The sequence below is a fragment of the Camelina sativa genome, chromosome 9, assembly GCF_030686135.1.
Source record: "Camelina sativa cultivar CO46 ecotype springtype chromosome 9, ASM3068613v1".
NCBI lineage: Eukaryota > Viridiplantae > Streptophyta > Magnoliopsida > Brassicales > Brassicaceae > Camelina > Camelina sativa.
The window spans coordinates 7,942,147-7,963,316 of NC_141888.1; the positions used below are offsets into that span (position 1 = coordinate 7,942,147).

Below are 21,170 nucleotides of genomic sequence, written 5' to 3' on the forward strand. Positions count from 1 at the left end.
GCCCTATTGCCATAGAAGTTTTGGATTTTTTACTACTCTTTTTTTTCTTCAAACACTTTAAATTCTTATAATATGCTTAATTTATTTCATAATATACTTATATAATCTTATGTATATAGAAAAAAAATCAGTGGGCAACAATTTTTGACCATGCTTTAGGCATCATTTACCTACGGACCGGCCTCCATCAATTATGTTTTAACGTAACTAACATTGTAATGTTCGTTTTGCAACAAGTATATGATTGATGGATAGATGTGGCTATTCGTTTTGCTACGAATGTGGAATCGAATGGAAGCTTGGAGGTTGTCATCATCATCGTTCCGAAATGCTTAGCTATGGCATGTTTTTTTTTTTTTTTTTTTTTTTTTTTTTTTTTTGTCAAACAGCTATGGCATGTTTATGTTGTTGATATTTTTGTATCTCTTTATTTTAATGATGTGTAGTGTTTTCTTGGACTGATTCGATGGAAGAGAAAAAAAATCAATATAATCATCTAAAGTTCTAAACAGAAATGAAAAAAACTGTTTTTATTAGGCCTGAGATTATTATCCGTTTATCCGCGGATATTCGTATTCGTATCCGAATCCGCTTCGAAAAAAACGGATATCCGGACAAATGGATATGAATACGGATAGTGAAATAGCGAATAAAACGGATACGGATACGGATACGAATAGTGCTAAATTTTAAAACGGATAACGGATATTCGTTTTTCCCGGATATCCTGTATTATATTCGGATACGGATACGGATAATACTAAATTTTAAAACAGATATTCGTTTTTCACGAATATCCGGTATTTATATACGGATATCCGGTATTTTTTATCCAAAATATGTGGTATTTTATACAAATACGCTGTATTTTAGTCAAAATACGTATCTTAAAAAATAATAATTTTTTACGGATATCCGCGGATATTCGCGGATAATCAAATTTTTAACAAATATTCGGATAACGGATATCCGAAATTTTCGGATACGAATACGAATAACAAATTACGAATAAAACGGATACGGATATCCTAAAAAAACCGGATATCCGCTCCATTTACAGGCCTAGTTTTTATACATAGATTATTATTATTATTATTATTATTATTATTAATTCCTGTCCAAAAAATAGAAAAGTAGAAAGAGTTTTATATTTGGTTTTTTTTTTTCAACCATTGGGCTACAATTGGCCGGCCCATTAGCCAAATTCCTTTCGTAAGAGCCGGAATTCGATCCCGGATATGACGGTGCTTTCTACAAATGGTCTTACCTCCTGCCACTGCATTAAGGTCACTTCACATATTTGTTTTCTTTATCCGGACGAATTTCCAATATTTTTTGGAAAATTGCTTAAAACAAAAAAGAAGAGAAACTACAAACCCTAGACAAAAAGATATATAAGAGCGTGCTTGAGGCCGAAGGAATCGACAAACACAAAGATGCTAGAGGCGGGAGCAATATGGGGTTTCACCAGTACGACGATGGCGAGTCTTATGTTCTTCTGGTCAATGTATAAACAGTTTGCGCCATACCACGTCCGACTCTACTTGGAGCGTTACTTTTACAAATATCTTAATAAGTGGTTCGGTGAAGATATGAAATCTGTTCACATCATATTCCCTGAATACACAGGAGAAGGTCTCACTAAAAGCCGAGCCTTTGATGAGATACGCAACTATTTATCCACGAGATCAACGGCTACGGCCAGGAGGTTAAAGGCCAATGAGTCGGAAAACAGCAAATCGGTGGTTCTTAGTTTGGACGACAACGAGGATATTGTAGATGTGTTCCAAGATGTAAAGGTGGTGTGGTCTTTGAGCTTGGTAAATAAAGAGAATCAATCTGTTTCAAAGGAGGGAAGACACTTGACTATGAGTTTCGACAACCAGTATAGAGATATGATCACAAAGACTTATCTTGATCATGTTTTGAGAGAAGGGAAAGAGATTGGGTTGAAGAACAGAGAAAGGAAGCTTTACACTAATAATTCGAGTACTGATTTTTCCTCTTGGAGGGACGGACGATGGAGCAACGTTCCTTTTAATCATCCGGCAACATTCGAGACTTTGGCTATGGATCATGAGAAGAAAGAAGAGATTAAGAAGGATTTGATTAAGTTTAGTAACGGGAAAGATTATTACAGGAAGGTCGCGAAGCCGTGGAAGCGAGGTTATCTCTTGTTTGGACCGCCCGGGACAGGGAAATCGACGATGATATCGGCAATGGCGAATTTCTTGGAGTATGATGTGTATGATCTTGAGTTGACGACAGTGAGAAATAACTCGGAGTTGCAGAAGCTAATGTTGGACACAAAAGGAAAATCTATTGTTGTGATTGAAGATATTGATTGTTCGCTTGATCTTACGGGACAGAGAAAGAAGAAGGACGAGGAAGATGAGGATGAAGAGGATATTGAGGAAAAGAAGAAGGAAGCTGAGAAGTTGAAGAAAGATAGAGTTCTGAAAGAGAGCAATGTTACTCTGTCGGGGTTATTGAACGCCATTGATGGGTTGTGGTCAGCCTGTAGTGATGAGAAGATCATAGTGTTCACAACAAATTTTGTGGATAATCTTGATCCAGCATTGATACGTAGAGGAAGAATGGACCGCCACATTGAGATGTCTTATTGCAGGTTAGAAGCTTTTAAGGTTTTGGCTATGAACTACTTGGACATCGAGTCACATGATTTGTATGGAGAGATTGGGAGATTGCTAGAGGAAGTCGACATGTGCCCGGCTGATGTTGCTGAATGTTTGATGCCGAAATCTGATGAGGAAGATGCCGATGTTTGCTTGAGGCGTTTGGTTAAGTCTTTGGAGGAAGAGAAGAAGAAGAAAGCTGAGAGGGAAGCGAGGAGGAAGAAGAAGAAAGCAGAGGAAGAAGAGAAGAAGAAGAAGAAGAAACAAAACAAAGTGAATGGTGTTATCAAATTGTTTGATAGGCATTAAATAAAAGTTTTACGTAGCATTTTATCTTATAAGATTTCCTCTTACCTTTTTTATGTCTAATTTATATCGATTTCTAGATTGTTTTCTAACAATAAATTAAGTGCGCACGTTGGTAGTCTACGTATCTACACCTAACCACTAAAGATTAAAAGAGGCGTAAAAAAAAAATATATATATTTTGGAGATGTAAAAGAACATCTAATAAGACTCAAATAGATGTAAACAAACACAAAGATGCACTTTGATGGGGAGTGATGTGGGATTTCTTCTTATTGTTATCTGTGTTTTAAATGGCGAGAGGCGAGGTGAGGCTATGAAGGTGTGGCTCTCGCCTTGAGCCTAGGTGCCAGTCGCTCCTCACCTTTGCTGCATGAAGCGAGACTGCACAAAATAAACGAACAGGTTAGTCACTGATCCCTTAGCTATATTAACACAGTTCGTCAGTCTAAAACATAGATCATTTGAAACATATAGAAAGAGACAATCCAATAATAGTAAAACTGAGAATTGAAAACAAAACTAAGGGAAAGCCAATCCAACAAAGTTTTAAACTGAGAACTGAAACAAAACAAAGAAACAGCCATTCAAACAAAGTTTTAAACTTAAAACTCTAAAAATAGTTTATATGCACGATTTCTAATAGGGTTTTTAATTTTTAGCAATCAAATCATGTATGCATATATTTTGGAACCGTATAAGGCAAATAAATATCAAGTTCTAACAATTCTTACCTTTTTGTTGCAGTAGGCGCCATAAATCCAAGGCGAGATTCACGGCAAGGCGGAGAAGAGCGAGCGCCTTTGCTCGCTAGCCTCGCTTCAGCTCTTCTAGGCGATGAACCCATAGCCTCACCTCGCCTTGAGCCTAGGCGCGCCTAGGCCTTGCTTTTTAAAACACAGATTGTTATTTAAAAAAAAAAACTTTATAATAATACTGTATGAATTATGTAATCAAATTAGATAAATCTAAAAAAATGAGAAAGAGACTAAATCTTGAACCTGACCATAGTACGCAAACCATCTTCCAATATGGTTGAACCCAGTTCATTAAGAGTTAAAACCCGGCTTCCAATGTGATTGAACCAGGTTCCATCTTCCAATATATATGTTCTATAAGGTCAAAAAGCCAGTTCTTAGAAAGTGATTTATAATAGATCGTAAATTCGCAATTTTGTCTAGTTCTATTTTTTTAAAAAACTAGAATTGTTGGCTAATTGTTGTCTCAAAGCAAGTTAGAAACAAGAAAGATTGTTCATACGGATAGCATCGATAATCACTGCATAAACTTTTGATCCGTTATGGTTTCTTTGAAGTGAATAATTCAATCGTTAAGTGTTTCTCTTAAAATGTAGGTTCCAAAGTGGCGGCGTTGAAGCGCAAATGAGACTCATCATTATTAGACATTGAAGGAAACATGACCCACAAACAAAAAAAACTTGGACCCATCTTGAGCAATGCTGGAGTATCACCAACCTTAACAAAACCCATAAATCCAGTTTTAATCTTTCCAACCAAGTAACCCTAATAAGAGATTTCAATCTCACACCTAGCTTCAAGCTCATATAAACCAAAACTATTAATACAAACCCAAATTTCATCATATAATATACATACGTCGTCTTTCATCAAAATGACAAATACAGTTTCATGCCATTTCATGAGACACTCGAAAGTTGTAACAAGACCTTGTGCGAAGTGTAAAATTCTTAGTGCGAAGTGTAAAATTTAATATATCTAAGGAATTGTTTTATAAAAAAAATTATGAATTATTTTAGTTATTAATATGCAATAAAAGCATATTTACATTTTATAACTATTCAAATTTCACAATTATGCATGAATGGCATTTATGAACAAAGTTCATTATTTTTTATTGCATAAGAATTAGTGATTTAGTGTATATATTGGAGGGAATGACTATAATTATCTGAAGAATTCTTATTGATAATTTATTGAAAATATAGAAATTGAGAAAATATACAATTATTTTTTATAATTATCATAAGTAGAGAAATTATTTTTGATAAATTAATGAAAATATAGAAATTGAGAAAATATATATTTAGTAATTTTTAATTATTATAAGTAGAGAAATTCATTCTGATAAATTAGTGTAAATAATTAAAGATATTATTATTAATTAAGAGAAACTTTTGGTTTCATATATATTTTTTTCTCCACATTATATTTAATAATAAAAGTGTGGAGAAAATTTTAAATAAAATATTGGAAAATAAATAAAATAGAAAAATATTTAAGAAGTATAGAAATTAATTGTGCTATATCAATGTGAGCATATTACTAATAATTAAAAGAGAAAAAGATCACACATATTAGCATTTCCAAATGTCAAAATATTAGAGCAAGTTTAGAGGAAAGCTTATAATATATTTTTTTAAATATTGGAAAATAAATAAAATTGAAAAATATTGAAAAAGTAGAGGAATTAATTGTGATATATTAATGTGAACATATTGTTAATAATTAAGAGAGAGAAAAGATGACATATGTCAAATATTAGCATTACCAAATGTCAAAATATTAGCATTACCAAGTGCAGGTGTTGTGGGAAATTTAGGCTTAGAGAAACTTGTATGGTTGTTATTTTGTTATCTTCAAGAGTGTATGTAATGAATAATAATGGTAGAGTACACTACACCTTTGAGTATCTATTTCTTTATCTCTCAAAGTTATGGAATTAGGTTAATCAGTAGATAGGAAAACAAAACATCCTTGAGTTAAATACTTGTGACTCTTAAACTTTGACAAAATTATAGAATTAAAATAATCCATGCAACTTAGTATGCATCAATATACAAGACAACATGTTAAAGAATTATATATATTGCAAAGGACTTCATATAGATTAAAAGCAACACAAATAAAAGGAAAAACATGAAACCATGTGTAGATTTAGTAGCAAAATATTTGAATCCATACAAGGAAAATTAAAAATTATTGGATACAAATAGCATCGGAAAAACGAAAGATGAGATCAAATAAAACTCAACAAGTTATAAAAGAATCCCAATTACATTTTGTAATATGAGGCTGGGCATGAAGCTTAGTACTCAGTTTTGGGAGAAGGTGTGTACGTTGGTGGGGGTGGAGAATTGTAGACATACGGGGGAGGAGGAGACTTGTATACAACCTTAGGAGATGGAGAGTAGTATGGTGGTGGTGGGGAACTGTAAACATATGGTGGTGGAGGAGACTTGTAGTCTACTTTAGGCGATGGAGAGTAGTATGATGGTGGTGGAGAACTGTAAACATACGGTGGTGGAGGAGACTTGTAGTTAACCTTAGGTGCTGGAGAGTAGTAAGGTGGTGGTGGGGAACTGTAAACATACGGTGGTGGAGGAGACTTGTAGTCTACCTTAGGGGATGGAGAGTAGTATGGTGGTGGTGGGGAGCTGTAAACATACGGTGGTGGAGGAGACTTGTAGTCTACCTTAGGGGATGGAGAATAGTATGGTGGTGGTGGTGAACTATAGACATATGGGGGAGGAGGAGAATCATATACAACTTTAGGGGATGGAGAGTAATATGGTGGTGGTGGGGAGCTGTAAACATACGGTGGTGGAGGAGACTTGTAGTCTACCTTAGGGGCTGGAGAATAATATGGTGGTGGTGGAGAGCTGTAGACGTATGGTGGTGGAGGAGACTTGTATACAACCTTAGGGGATGGAGAATAATATGGGGGTGGTGGCGAACTGTAGACATACGATGGAGGAGGAGACTTGTATACAACCTTAGGGGATGGAGAGTGGTACGGTGGTGGTGGGGAACTGTAAACATATGGTGGTGGAGGAGACTTGTATACAACCTTTGGAGATGGAGAATAACATGGAGGAGGTGGTGGACACACACATACATGAGGATGTGGTGGAGATTTGTATACAACCTTAGGGGATGGAGAGTAGTGTGGTGGTGGTGGGGAGCTGTAAACATACGGTGGTGGAGGAGACTTGTAGTGTACCTTTGGGGCTGGAGAGTAGTATGGTGGTGGTGGAGAGCTGTAGACATATGGGGTAGGTGGAGACTTGTATACAACCTTAGGGGATGGAGAATAATATGGTGGTGGTGGAGAACTGTAGACATATGGGGGAGGGGGAGACTTGTAAACAACTTTAGGGGATGGAGAGTAATACGGTGGTGGTGGAGAGCTGTAGACATATGGTGGAGGAGGAGACATGTATACAACCTTAGGGGATGGAGAGTAGTACGGTGGTGGTGGGGAACTATAAACATACGGTGGTGGAGGAGACTTGTATACAACTTTAGGGGATGGAGAGTAGTATGGTGGTGGTGGGGAACTGTAAACATATGGTGGTGGAGGAGACTTGTAGTCTACCTTAGGGGATGGAGAGTAGTATGGGGGTGGTGGCGAGTTGTAGACATATGGTGGTGGAGGAGACTTGTAGTCTACCTTTGGGGATGGAGAGTAGTACGGTGGTGGTGGAGAGTTGTAGACATATGGTGGAGGAGGAGACTTGTATACAACCTTTGGGGATGGAGAGTAGTATGGTGGTGGTGGGGAACTGTAAACGTAAGGTGGTGGAGGAGACTTGTAGTCAACCTTAGGTGCTGGGGAGTAGTATGGTGGTGGTGGAGAGGTGTAGACATATGGTGGAGGAGGAGACTTGTATACAACCTTTGGGGATGGAGAGTAGTATGGTGGTGGTGGAGAACTGTAAACATATGGTGGAGGAGGAGACTTGTAGTCTACCTTAGGCGATGGAGAGTAGTATGGTGGTGGTGGGGAACTGTAAACATACGGTGGTGGAGGAGACTTGTAGTCAACCTTAGGGGATGGAGAGTAGTATGGTGGTGGTGGAGAGCTGTAGACATATGGTGGAGGAGGAGACTTGTAGTCTACCTTAGGGGATGGAGAATAGTATGGTGGTGGTGGGGAGCTGTAAACATACGGTGGTGGAGGAGACTTGTATTCTACCTTAGGGGATGGAGAATAATATGGTGGTGGTGGGGAGCTGTAAACATACGGTGGTGGAGGAGATTTGTAGTCTACCTTAGGGGATGGAGAGTAGTATGGTGGTGGTGGAGAGCTGTAAACATACGGTGGTGGAGGAGACTTGTACTCAACCTTTGGAGATGGAGAGTAGTATGGCGGTGGATGTGGGGAACTGTATACAGGTGGTGGAGATTTGTAGTCAACCTTAGGCGATGGAGAGAGATACGGTAGTGGTGGTAGAGAAACGTATGGTGGTGGGGGAGAGCTATATTCAACCTTAGGAGATGGTGTAGAATACGGTGGTGGTGGAGAACTATATGTGTATGGCTCATAAGCAACAACCATTGTTGCCATGATGATAACTCCTAGAGCGGAAATGAGATGGGCAGAAGGCCCCATCTTAGAAGAAGATCTCATTGTGATTTAGCTTTTCTCTACCAACGCTTAGGTTGGTAAGTGTTTCTTGTTTTTGTTTGTATTGTTAAGAATGGGTGCTTGGGTTTATATAGCAAATATTTTCTCTAAGTACAGCTATACTTTCCCTGATGTTTTGGACTCCATCCAACTAAATCGTGTAGGCATGTCTACTTGTGTGAGACGTGCTAGAACGTTTAACGAAAGTTAACGAGCCACTTTCAATTTTATATTTAGCAACGGGCTAGTTTAATATCGCTTCTAGCTTTTTAGTTTTAGGGTAACCTCATACCAAGTTTTAGATGTTTTAATGCATTTGCGCATAAATAAATTTATTTTAACAGACAATAATTTTGAATTAAAATGTACTTTTATCTACCTTATATATTTATTTATATGTATATCTTCGCTAAAGTTATTTGACCTTTCCGTAAATATGTTTTATAAACAATATATTCTTTTAGATTGCGTTAAGTTGATAATTTAATCTTAAGTTTTTTTTTTTCGTCTTGATTTTTTCATTAGAATTTAGACACCTTTTGTATTCCACCTGCCAAACGTGTGTGCCGTTCTCTTTAAACCAGTCCAGTGATTCAGGTTGGGTCAACTCATATTTATTATCTTCTTATATCTTGTCATATCATCGATGTCGTATGTAGAAGTGAGGCATAACCACTAGAATCGGTATTTGGCGTCGTTGGTAATTGTGTGCTACAGTTGATCTTTGGGCCCTTCAGAGTAATCTAGTGTTATTTGCGCTGACTTGTTTTTTTTATCTACCTGTTAAATTATTATTGGTGACTGAAAATTAATAATAACTTAACTATCATTCAAAAGGAGTATTATAATTGCAAATACATGAGTTTAATATCAAACATGATAGACTGATAAAAGTCAACTTTGATGTATCTTCATCAATTTTAAGAAAAATGTATTTGTTTCTTAGATTTCAAAACTCAATATAAAAAATATCAGTAACTATCTCGATAACAATACAGAATAATGTAACAAAATAATTTATTAAAACAAAATAAATTATTTTGGTGTTGGAGCAACTTAACATTTTAATATTTAAACTGACTATATATATATTGACATCAAATTTATAGATTTTTATATTTTTTTTGTCAACAACATTTCATTATTAAATTAGCTTATATGAATTATTAAATTGAATCAAAGGAGCCAATACAAGAAATTGTTTACATACAAAATCGAATGTGGTTCTACACAAACAGTTGTGCCAACTTATATGTTTTAATTTTTACTCTCTAAGAAATTAAAGGTATTAAAAAAGATGAAAATATTGTCTTATTCCTCTCAGTTTCTTCCAAGTATGTAAAAAAACATATATCTCAGAAATTTTAATTTCTTATATATTACTTTAAAAAGTAGGATTAGTTTTCTAATTAATAAAAATAATGAAAATATTAAACTAAATATTAATATATAATATTTAGTCTTAGTTATTTTTTTTCTTAAATGGGCTTACCCTACCTAGGCCTGGGAAAAATACCCAGATCCGAACCCGATCCGAACCCGTATCCAAAATTGTAAACTACCCGAACGGGTTCTAAATCTCTAAATCCAAAAATCCAAATCCGAAACCAGATCCAAACGGTTATCCAAATATACCCATATTATTAATATATAGTAGTAATATATTAGTAATATTTATAATTTTAATAATAGAAGTGTTCAAAATATTCAGATTTTTTAGATATTTTCGATAATTTGAAGTATTTAAACTGTTTATTAGTAAATTTGGGTAAAAAATACTCTAAATTTTTAGATATATTGCGTATTATTGAATAATTTAGACTAAATTAGATACTAAAATTTTGAGTTTTATGAACTTCGGATAATCCGAATCCGAATTGATCCCGATCCAAATCCGAAGTCTAGAACTACCCGAACAGGTCATATACCTCTAAACCCGAAAACCTGAAAATCCGAATTATCTGAACCAAACCCGAACAGGTACCCAAATGCCCAGGCCTAACCCTACCGATTGTTTTATGCAGTTCAACATCTTAAATACGCCAAACTAAAATTGGGGAAAGTAAAATCCACATATTATTTAACTCACATTTCTAGTTCTCTTTGGTGCTTTTAGGTGTTGCTCTCCTCGCTCATCTCTACCATGACATGTAAATGGATTTGTTCAAATAATGACATTAAATATACAAAATTTAATTTGCATATTTAATATTGTGCGAGCAGAACCCGTACTGATCTAAACCGGAGAAGTAACAAATAAAAAAAACGTACTGATCTAAACCGGAGAAGTAACAAATAAAAAAAGAAATCCAGAAAGGATTTTCTTTATTGATCTCAAGCTAAACTCAGTTAAAAGTACAAAGGGATTCTAACTAGCTTCGATAACAAGTTAGGGTTTTGCAAGATATATTGATCCTAGGGTTATCTTGTGAGTCAAATTGTGGATCCCTCTTTTTCCCATTGAGCTTATTTATATCAAAGTAACAAATAAAAAAAGAAATCTAAAAACGATTTTCTTTATTGATCTCAAGCTAAACTCAGTTAAAAGTATAAAGGGATTCTAACTAGCTTCGATAACAAGTTAGGGTTTTGCAAGATATCTTGATCCTAGGGTTATATTGTGAGTCAAATTGTGGATCCCTCTTTTTCCCATCGAGCTTATTTATATCAATAGAATGTCGATCTCAGATATGTTCGTTTTCCTTATTCCTCGGGCGAATATTTCATTTTCTCGGAGTTGTTTCATATTCTGTTAGATTTCATCATATCCTTTCGTAATCTATTCGTAGGTCGGGTTAGAAATGTAACACTCGTACCGTAGCAAAAGACGAAACAACATGTAATCCATCCGGTCTGGCCAAAAACGTTTCTTTCTTTAAATTCACCAACGAACAAACTTCAAGATGCAACTCTTGAGACTTACTAACCTGGGAAAAAGGGAAAGAAGGGGTGAGTAAACTTGTTTACTCAATGAGGAGATCGAACTCTGCCCACTAGACATACATTAATAACATTCCAAATATAATCAACAACTATTACTTAGCATAGATTCAGAATGTTTATCAATCAAACAAACAAACAGACTTGACCAAGGATCGTAATTAAAATACAGAACCGGATTTAATTGTTAAGGATGTGAGTTGACTTTTGTGGTGTTGATGTTACGTGTAATAGATGGTGGTTTCTACAATTAGTTGGTTTGATTTATGGAACTGGTTATTAAATCAAACTCAGTTCATGGGATCGTAAAGATGAAGTTATGGTGGATTAAATTATTAGATTTAGGTCTAATTAATTTAATTGAGAAAACACCAAAATAACCAGTTAAATTAAGACCCGTTTTTTCAAATCAAATCCTGTATATAATAGCACAATTTTCTTTTCATCTGAGAGCATCCACGTCACAATTACACCAAAGAGTCGGAGAAAAATGTCGTCATCGTATTCCTTCCAGATCATCTCTCCAAAAATCGCCTAGTAGATGGGAAGACCGCCTCACAGAGTATATATGATAATACTCACGCATCTCATATGTGTTGTGATGCAGGTAAAAGCAAACTGTGATCGTGGAATCAAGACGATGAAGAGGAGAATGTTCTAGAGACTCAGTTGTTTGTTTAATGCTTTTGTTAGGTTGCTAGAATGGAACGATGTGGTCTAGAACAACTGTTTAGGTTGATGGTTATTTGATTTATGTTGTTTGCTTTTGAATTCTTGGTTTAGGATTTGTAGACATGGTTGATATTGGTTAATTATTTTATTGAAGTCTTTGTTGGATTATTGTTGGTTGAATGTTGGTATTTTCCGCTGTATGATTTGAATGTTGTTAGGTCGTTAGTGAGTATGAGATCACTAGTTAATTATTATATTAAAAGAACATGGGTTGGTTTGTTTCATTTATTCCACCATCCTGTCCAATATCAAACGGACTTCTCCAGAAGGTAATTTTAGTGTGGCCGATTTCCCCTCTTTAGCAATCAGTTTCGCTATAGCACACTACAAAAAGGTGAGTATTAATAGCGCGTCATATCCGCTATGGTAGGATTCCATAGCGCTCTTACGGACGTTGTCTATACGCCCGTTATAAAAATTACGAGACTTTAGATAACGTTTTTTTCATACGCTATAATTTAGGTGATTTAACATAGCGCTGTTTTATATGCAATATAAAATTATATAATAACGTTTTTTTTGTGCAATATTAAAGTTTATAATAGCATTTTTTGGTTGTTATCATTTTTAATGTATATTACCATAATGCTAAAATAATCATAATTACGATTTAATTTTTGTTTATTAAATCAAAATTTAAAATCTGATAAACACAAATTTATAATAGAAACAAATATATGATCAATGTATTACAAAATCTGATACAAGCTTAAACCAAAGAACTACTTAACACAGCACTTAAAAGAATTGAAATCAAAGACTAGTATGGTCACTGAACTTGCCCACAACCTCTTGTTCCATTTCCACAAGTTGGTGGCAAAAAGCTTCAAAGCCTTCTTTCTGCATCAACCATGGAAGCTACTAATACCCATATGGTTTTGTCTCTAGAAACAATGTCTTCACTTGTCTTCCTTAATAGATGTTGTTTGTCTTTCTGCTGGTGCCTTCTCTATTGCAGGAGCTTCCACCTTAACAGCATCATCTTTCTTCTCTCTTGATTTTGCTGTTTCTTCTGCAATTACAAAAGATGTTTCAGTACTTAAGTTCTGCATTTCACAGAGGAACAAAGAAACACAGTCATTCAACTCCGTGAAATGCTCTCATTTCATCAAGAAGCTGTGACCAAACATAAACTAAAAAGATCTTCAAACATCTTACCTTCATCATCGTTTTCAATAACAAAGTCAATGGAAACAGCAGATTGTTAAAAGATATCCACAATGAATCAAAGAAATAATCACCTAAAGCAACTTAAAACAGACCACAAGGATGTAGAACAGAAGGATCAAAGAAACTCTACTATTCGATTCTTGTCTCAAGATGATTAAGGTGTCAGAATATATATTCAAATGAGGAAGTCAGAGTAGAAGACTTACACAAAGAAGTTTATCCAGAACAAAACTTAACTCTATGGCTCCATCCAAACTCAACTCGATTTTGACGTATGCCTAAAACAAGTTCAAGACATGAAAAACATTACATCTTAAACACCGTAAGAGAGAAGAACACTGGTATTGAGCAATTAGATGACCATACTGAACCTTGCTCCACCAATAATTTCCTAAGCTCCACAGCTTGCACGTTGTACCTAATTATACACAATTCGTTAATATCAAAACAAAGCATACGAACAAAAAAAATTGTTTTTCTTTGAAGGAATCACTGAAATGAAATCGGAGAAAGACCTTGAACAACTGCTCAGACCGTTCTAAAGCCTCATCGCCTAAACGAAGCCCAAACCAATAACTAAACGTAGTCCCAATTCTAAGAGAAACGGAGAAAACAAACAAAAACTAAGAAACGAGCATCATAAACTGAAACAAGTAACTTAAGAAGCTGATAAAGACATGGAAGAGAGAGAGGTGAGATAGCTTGAATCAATCCATCTTGGCATGACCTTCTTTCCTCTAAGTGGCACCTTAGCAGCTTGTAGTATTGGAGTGATAATGCCTCCAATAGTTAGGGCTCCCATTGAACCTTTCTTGTGCAGCTTGCCCACCCAGCTTCTCAAATATATCATGTGGTCAATGGGCACCATTGCAAGATCAGTCCCCTCTCTGCTTCCAAGGATGATGCTTCCATCCCTTGCTTGAAAAATTATGCTATTGAGTGCCACATCAATCATCTTGAGCTCACCCTCATTCACATTTCCAGTTTCCTTCCTAGCAAAGAAGGTGTTTGCTAAGGCCTTGTGGAAGTACCTTAGGACTGGGCTTATTATCTTGGAACTCTTGGTCTTGGAGGATGAGTATGTGATGTTATCTCTAATGGTTTCCCAAACAGCATAGAGCTCTTCTCTTGGTATGACCATGCTCCTCTCACTACCAACTTCAAAGCCAAAGATATTGGCTATCTTCTTCAATGACAGCTCATACTTCTTGCCCTTGATAGTGAAGTCAACATGACCAGCCCCAAGCTCATTATCCTTCCTTATATAGCAGTGCAACTTGATTGTGGCTAGAAACTCACAGCTTTCTTCTTTATACCCTTCCAAGCAAAGCCCCATGAACTTGGTTAGGTTGCACTTCTCAAAAAGATATTCCACATCTTCATCAATGCCTAGCTTCTCTATGGTTTCCTTGTGTGGGTATCTAGTCCCCAAGAACTGCATCCTCAAGAAGGCTTCATAAAGCTGCCTTTTAGTTAAACCACAAGATTCTTCTTCTCCATCATCTTCTCCCTCTTCTTCTTCATCTTCTTCTTCACTCTCTTCTTCAACCTCTTCTTGTTCAACCTCAACTGCTGGCCTCTTTCCCTTGGCCTTGTGTCTCCTAATGTGTTCTTGAAGAGTGAACTCCATCTCTTCTTCACTCTCAGTTCGCTCAGGGTCTTCCTCAGCTGACTGATGCTTCTCTCTTGGGAACAAATCAAAACAGTCGATTTAAGTAAACGATATGTTCAACAAGACTTGTATAGTTGGAGTCATTCAAAACTGCTCGGATATAAGTAATAAGTTTAGGCGAAAAACCTTGTCGTACAACAGAAACATCATAATGTATGGAAAAACATATTTTTATGCAACAAGAACATCTTGTTATGCAATAAGTAAAAACATATTTTTATGCAATAAGTAATAAGTTTAGGCGAAAAACCTTGTCATACAATAGAAACATCATAATGTATAGCAAAACCATATTTTTATGCCACAAGAACATCTTGTTGTACATGACCAGAAACATATTTTTATGCAATAAGTAATAAGTTTAGGCGAAAAACCTTGTCGTACAACAGAAACATCATAATGTATAGCAAAAACATATTTTATGCAACAAGAACATCTTGTTGTACATGACCAGAAACAGAGTGGTCTGCAAACCATTGCAAAAGAAATATCCTCACTTGGAGCCAAATTAGTTGACTAGTCTTCATCAAAACACAACTCTGAAGACAATATTGACAAACTTTGCAATGCAGAACAACTTCACTACTCGCAAACGGGAATACATGTTCTTGGAAGACAACTACTTCTTATATCCTCTCTAAGTAAGTGATTATATTAGGTCAAACAGTAGATAGGAAAACAAAACATCCTTGATTTAATACTTGCAGATCTTAAACTTTTTTTTTTTTTTTTGAATTAGAAAGAGGTTCCGGGCCTAGGCCAGTACATCCCCTCAGGCCAGAGACCAGAGCTTTTTATATTGTCCCCTCCCAAGCATCTTTCCTCGAACCATCAACCTCTAGACTTTTCCAGAGAGACTTTACTAGTTGAGCTATCGATGCTTGGTTCAGATCTTAAACTTTGAAAATATAATAGAATTAAAAGAATCCATGGAACTTAGTATGCAATCCATATACAAGACACATGTTAAAGGATTATATATTTATTGCAAAGGACTTCATATAAATTGAAAGCAACCTTTACACAATTAAAAGAACAAACATAACCATGTGAAACTTTTGTAGCAAAATATTTGAATCAATACCAAGAAAATTAAAAATTATTGGATACAAATAGCATTAGAAGAAAAGAAAAGATGAGATCAAATAAAACTCAATAGGTTATGAAAGAATCCCAGTTACATATTCAGGTAATACGAGGGTGGGGATGAAACTTAGTACTCAGTTTTTGGAGAAGGTGAGTATGATGGTGGGGGTGGGGAACTGTAAACATATGGTGGTGGAGGAGACTTGTAGTCTACCTTAGGGGATGGAGAGTAGTATGGTGGAGGTGGAGAACTGTAAACATATGGTGGTGGAGGAGACTTGTAGTCTACCTTAGGGGATGGAGAGTAGTATGGTGGTGGTGGAGAACTGTAGACATACGGGGGAGGAGGAGACTTGTAGTCTACCTTAGGGGATGGAGAGTAGTATGGTGGTGGTGGGGAGCTGTAGACATATGGAGGAGGAGGGGACTTGTATTCAACCTTGGGAGATGGAGAGTAGTATGGTGGTGGTGGGGAGCTGTAAACATACGGTGGTGGAGGAGACTTGTAGGCTACCTTAGGGGATGGAGAGTAGTATGGTGGTGGTGGGGAACTGTATACATATGGGGGAGGAGGGGACTTGTATACAACCTTAGGAGATGGAGAGTAGTATGGTGGTGGTGGGGAGCTGTAAACATATGGTGGTGGAGGAGACTTATAGTCTACCTTAGGGGCTGGAGAGTAGTATGGTGGTGGTGGAGAGCTGTAGACATATGGTGGAGGAGGAGACTTGTATACAACCTTTGGGGATGGAGAGTAGTATGGTGGTGGTGGGGAGCTGTAAACATACGGTGGTGGAGGAGACTTGTAGACTACCTTAGGGGCTGGTGAGTAGTATGGTGGTGGTGGAGAGCTGTAGACATATGGTGGAGGAGGAGACTTGTATACAACCTTAGGGGATGGAGAGTAGTATGGTGGTGGTGGAGAGCTGTAGACATATGGTGGAGGAGGAGACTTGTATACTACTTTAGGGGATGGAGAATAGTATGGTGGTGGTGGAGAACTGTAGGCATACGGTGGAGGAGGAGACTTGTATACAACCTTAGGGGATGGAGAATAACATAGAGGAGGTGGTGGACACACACAGACATGAGGATGTGGTGGAGATTTGTATACAACCTTAGGGGATGGAGAGTAGTATGGTGGTGGTGGGGAGCTGTAAACATACGGTGGTGGAGGAGACTTGTAGTGTACCTTAGGGGATGGAGAATAGTATGGTGGTGGTGGAGAGCTGTAGACATATGGTGGAGGTGGAGACTTGTATAGAACCTTAGGGGATGGAGAATAGTATGGTGGTGGGGGAGAACTGTAGACATACGGGGGAGGAGGAGACTTGTATACAACCTTAGGGGCGGGAGAGTAGTATGGTGGTGGTGGAGAGTTGTAGACATATGGTGGAGGAGGAGACTTGTATACAACCTTTGGGGATGGAGAGTAGTACGGTGGTGGGGGGGAGCTGTAAACATATGGTGATGGAGGAGACTTGTAGTCAACCTTAGGGGATGGAGAGTAGTAAGGTGGTGGTGGAGAGTTGTAAACATATGGTGGAGGAGGAGACTTGTATACAACCTTTGGGGATGGAGAGTAGTACGGTGGTGGGGGGGAGCTGTAAACATATGGTGGTGGAGGAGACTTGTAGTCAACCTTAGGGGATGGAGAGTAGTAAGGTGGTGGTGGAGAGTTGTAAACATATGGTGGAGGGGGAGACTTGTAAACAACCTTAGGCGATGGAGAGTAGTATGGTGGTGGTGGGGAACTGTAAACATATGGTGGTGGAGGAGACTTGAAGTCAACCGTAGGGGCTGGTGAATAATATGGTGGTGGTGGAGAGCTGTAGACATATGGTGGAGGAGGAGATTTGTATACAACCTTTGGGGATGGAGAGTAGTATGGTGGTGGGGGTGAGCTGTAGACATATGGTGGAGGAGGGGACTTGTAGTCAACCTTAGGGGCCGGAGAGTAGTATGGTGGTGGTGGGGAACTGTAAACATATGGTGGAGGAGGAGACTTGTAGTCTACCTTAGGCGATGGAGAGTAGTATGGTGGTGGTGGGGAATTGTAAACATATGGTGGTGGAGGAGACTTGTATACAACCTTTGGGGATGGAGAGTAGTATGGTGGTGGTGGAGAGCTGTAGACATATGGAGGAGGAGGAGAGTTGTATACAACCTTAGGGGATGGAGAGTAGTATGGTGGTGGTGGGGAACTGTAAACATACGGTGGTGGAGGAGACTTGTAGTCTACCTTAGGGGATGGGGAGTAGTATGGTGGTGGTGGGGAGCTGTAAACATATGGTGGGGGAGGAGACTTGTAGTCTACCTTAGGGGATGGAGAGTAGTATGGTGGTGGTGGAGGAGACTTGTAGTCTACCTTAGGGGATGGAGAGTAGTATGGTGCTGGTGGGGAGCTGTAAACATACGGTGGTGGAGGAGACTTGTAGTCTACCTTAGGGGATGGAGAGTAGTATGGTGGTGGTGGGGAACTGTAAACATATGATGGTGGAGGAGACTTGTAGTCAACCTTTGGGGATGGAGAGTAGTATGGCGGTGGTGGTGGGGAACTGTATACAGGTGGTGGAGATTTGTAGTCAACCTTAGGCGATGGAGAGAGATACGGTAGTGGTGGTAGAGAAACGTATGGTGGTGGGGGAGAACTATATTCAACCTTAGGAGATGGTGTAGAATACAGCAGTGGTGGAGAACTATATGTGTATGGCTCATAAGCAGCAACCATTGTTGCCATGATGATAACTCCTAGTGCGGAAATGAGATGGGCAGAAGGCCCCATCTTAGAAGAAGATTTCATTGTGATTTAGCTTTTCTCTACCAACGCTTAGGTTGGTAAGTGTTTCTTGTTTTTGTTTGTATTGTTAAGAATGGGTGCTTGGGTTTATATAGCAAATATTTTCTCTAAGTACAGCTATACTTTCCCTGATGTTTTAGACTCCATCCAACTAAATCGTGTAAGCATGTCTACACGATAATTGTGCGAGACGTGCAAGAACGTTTAACGAAAGGTAACTAGCCACTTTCAATTTTATATTTAGCAATCATCAACGTTGATGTGTCATGGGTGTATTATTTTTGTCAACGGTCTAGTTTAGCTTTTTAGTTTTTAGGGTCATATCAAGTTTTAGATGTTTCTTTAATGCATTTGCGCATAAATTTATTTATTTTCATAACCAATAATTTTGAAATAAAACGTATTTTAATCTGATTATTCTACTGAAGATGTTATTGATCTTTTCATAAATATTTTATAGACATTATATTTTTTAGATTGCGTTGATAATTTTTTCTAAAGTTATTTTTTTTTCCTCTGTTTTTCTTCATTAGAATCGAGACATTTTTTCTATCAATAAAAATTAGGAATGCCATATGTCAATCGTGTGTGTCACTCAAGAATGGGTAACCAGTCCGGTGAGTCATAGATCAGAGGAGGCAATGCGGCTTACTATTGATAGGGATCAGGTTGTGGTCTCTTTGTTTCTTCTTCGTAAGAGTTGGGAATCTGCTTATTTAAGTCCCCTTTTATGGGTAAATACTATATTTAATGCTAGATTCTTCCATCCCTTGATCGGCCTCTTTTTCATCAAGGAGAGATATTTATTTTGGACCTTGTTTCGAGTTGTGTCAACTCATATTTAAATATCGTCGTAGATCTTGTCATATCATCGATGTTGTATGTAGAAGGGAGCCATACCAAGAACCGGGTGTTGTTGGTAACTGTGTGCTACAGTTGATCTTTGGATTCTTACGCTACAAGAAAACATAGTAGTTTCCGATGACCAAATCAGTTGAGAAACGGTCGGAAAAAAAGTATTTCTAACTATTAACCGATGACAGTAAACTGGTTGAAAATGATATCATATTGTCCGCTTTGGCTCCATGTGGTTCAACCCTCACGAATTTCTTATTGGGCTTCTTCCTAAAATGCCTCATACTAATTGGAGTTAGACTTGACAAATATATTAGAAACTTATTTTCTAATCTTCAGGATGTTGGACGTTTGTTTTGTATCCCAACAATCTTCCCCTCAAACCATGTACCATGATCATATGGCCTCTTTTTAGCCAAACCCAGGTACCTAGGTTCCGGTACCCCTTTATTCCTAAAGTATCTTGAGACACCCTTAATCATGTAATCTTTTTTAAATATCCTTCCACACCGAATACAGAGCCCACACCCACTCCCCTAAGTCCACTTTTCGACCTAGACTCTGATACCAATTGTTGGGCTTTACAAGCCAAAGACAACTCTCCTATTAGAGGTAGAATTGACTTATATATTTTATAGACACTTATTGTCCGCTTTGGGCCCAAGTGGTCCAGTCTTCACAGATTTCTTATTGAGCTCCTTTCTAAAAGGTCTCTACTAATTGGAGGTAGAATTGACTTATATATTAGAAAATTATATTCTAATCTTCTGATGTTGGTTCTGTGTGAATACATAGACGAACAAGAGTAAAGTGACCTTGTCGGGGCTATTAAATGGTATAGATGGGTTATGGTCAGCTTGTAGTGAAGAAAAGATAATTGTGTTTACAACGAATTTTGTGGATAAGCTTGATCCGGCATTGATACGTAGAGGAAGAATGGACAACAGCATTGAGATGTCTTATTGTAGGTTTGAAGGGTTCAAGGTTTTGGCTAAGAACTACTTGGATATTGAGTCACATGACTTGTATGGAGAAATCAAGAGATTGCTAGAGGAAACGGACATGTCTCCGGCTGATGTTGCGGAGACATTGATGCCGAAATCTGATGAAGAAGATGCAGATATTTGCATCAAACGTTTGGTCAAGACTTTGAAGGAAGAGAAGGAAAAAGCGAGGAAGTTGGCCGAGGAAGAAGAAAAGAATAAAGCAGAGAAGAAAGAGAAAAAGGAGAAGATAGAGGAAGAAGAGAAGGAGAAAGCAAAGAAGGAAGAGAGGAAGAAGAGAAAAAAGGGGAGGAATAGACACTGAAACCCGTAAGTCGTAAAATTATTCTAGTAATAAGATTTCTTGGTTACACTTTCGTGAATGAGTATTTTTCTTATTAAGTTACATCAGGAAACATCTTCTATTAATTAGTTAATTAGTATTGTAGAATTACCACTAAACTGTCTTCCAAACTAATAAACAAAACTGTATGATATAATCAGAACCTTTTTTAATCTTTATTAAGACAATAGTGTTTATGGAGACTATATTATATTTCTTTAATAAAGTGTTTCTTTCTTTCAAACTTTCACTAAAAACA

General features: G+C 37.3%; 3 protein-coding genes and 1 pseudogene across 3 annotated transcripts; 1 reads left to right on the forward strand and 3 right to left on the reverse strand.

Annotated features, from left to right (window-relative positions):
* The first annotated feature begins 1,433 nt into the window (after positions 1-1,433).
* On the forward strand, positions 1,434-20,893 carry LOC104710697 (AAA-ATPase At3g28520 pseudogene; annotated as a pseudogene).
* On the reverse strand, positions 5,827-8,389 carry LOC104710696 (uncharacterized). Its single transcript, XM_087463948.1, has one exon. The coding sequence runs from the start codon at positions 8,331-8,333 to the stop codon at positions 6,009-6,011; it is 2,325 nt and encodes a 774-aa protein (XP_087320074.1). The 5' UTR covers positions 8,334-8,389; the 3' UTR covers positions 5,827-6,008.
* On the reverse strand, positions 12,645-15,670 carry LOC147937893 (uncharacterized). The gene is made up of 2 exons (XM_087463949.1): positions 13,379-15,670; positions 12,645-13,014 (listed from the first exon to the last, which is right to left on the reverse strand). Exon 1 carries the CDS (start codon positions 14,800-14,802, stop codon positions 13,831-13,833), a length of 972 nt encoding a protein of 323 aa, XP_087320075.1. The 5' UTR covers positions 14,803-15,670; the 3' UTR covers positions 12,645-13,014; positions 13,379-13,830.
* LOC104710695 (uncharacterized) lies at positions 15,809-18,808 on the reverse strand. The gene has a single exon (XM_087463947.1). It carries the CDS (start codon positions 18,731-18,733, stop codon positions 16,058-16,060), a length of 2,676 nt encoding a protein of 891 aa, XP_087320073.1. The 5' UTR covers positions 18,734-18,808; the 3' UTR covers positions 15,809-16,057.
* Positions 20,894-21,170: the final 277 nt, after the last annotated feature.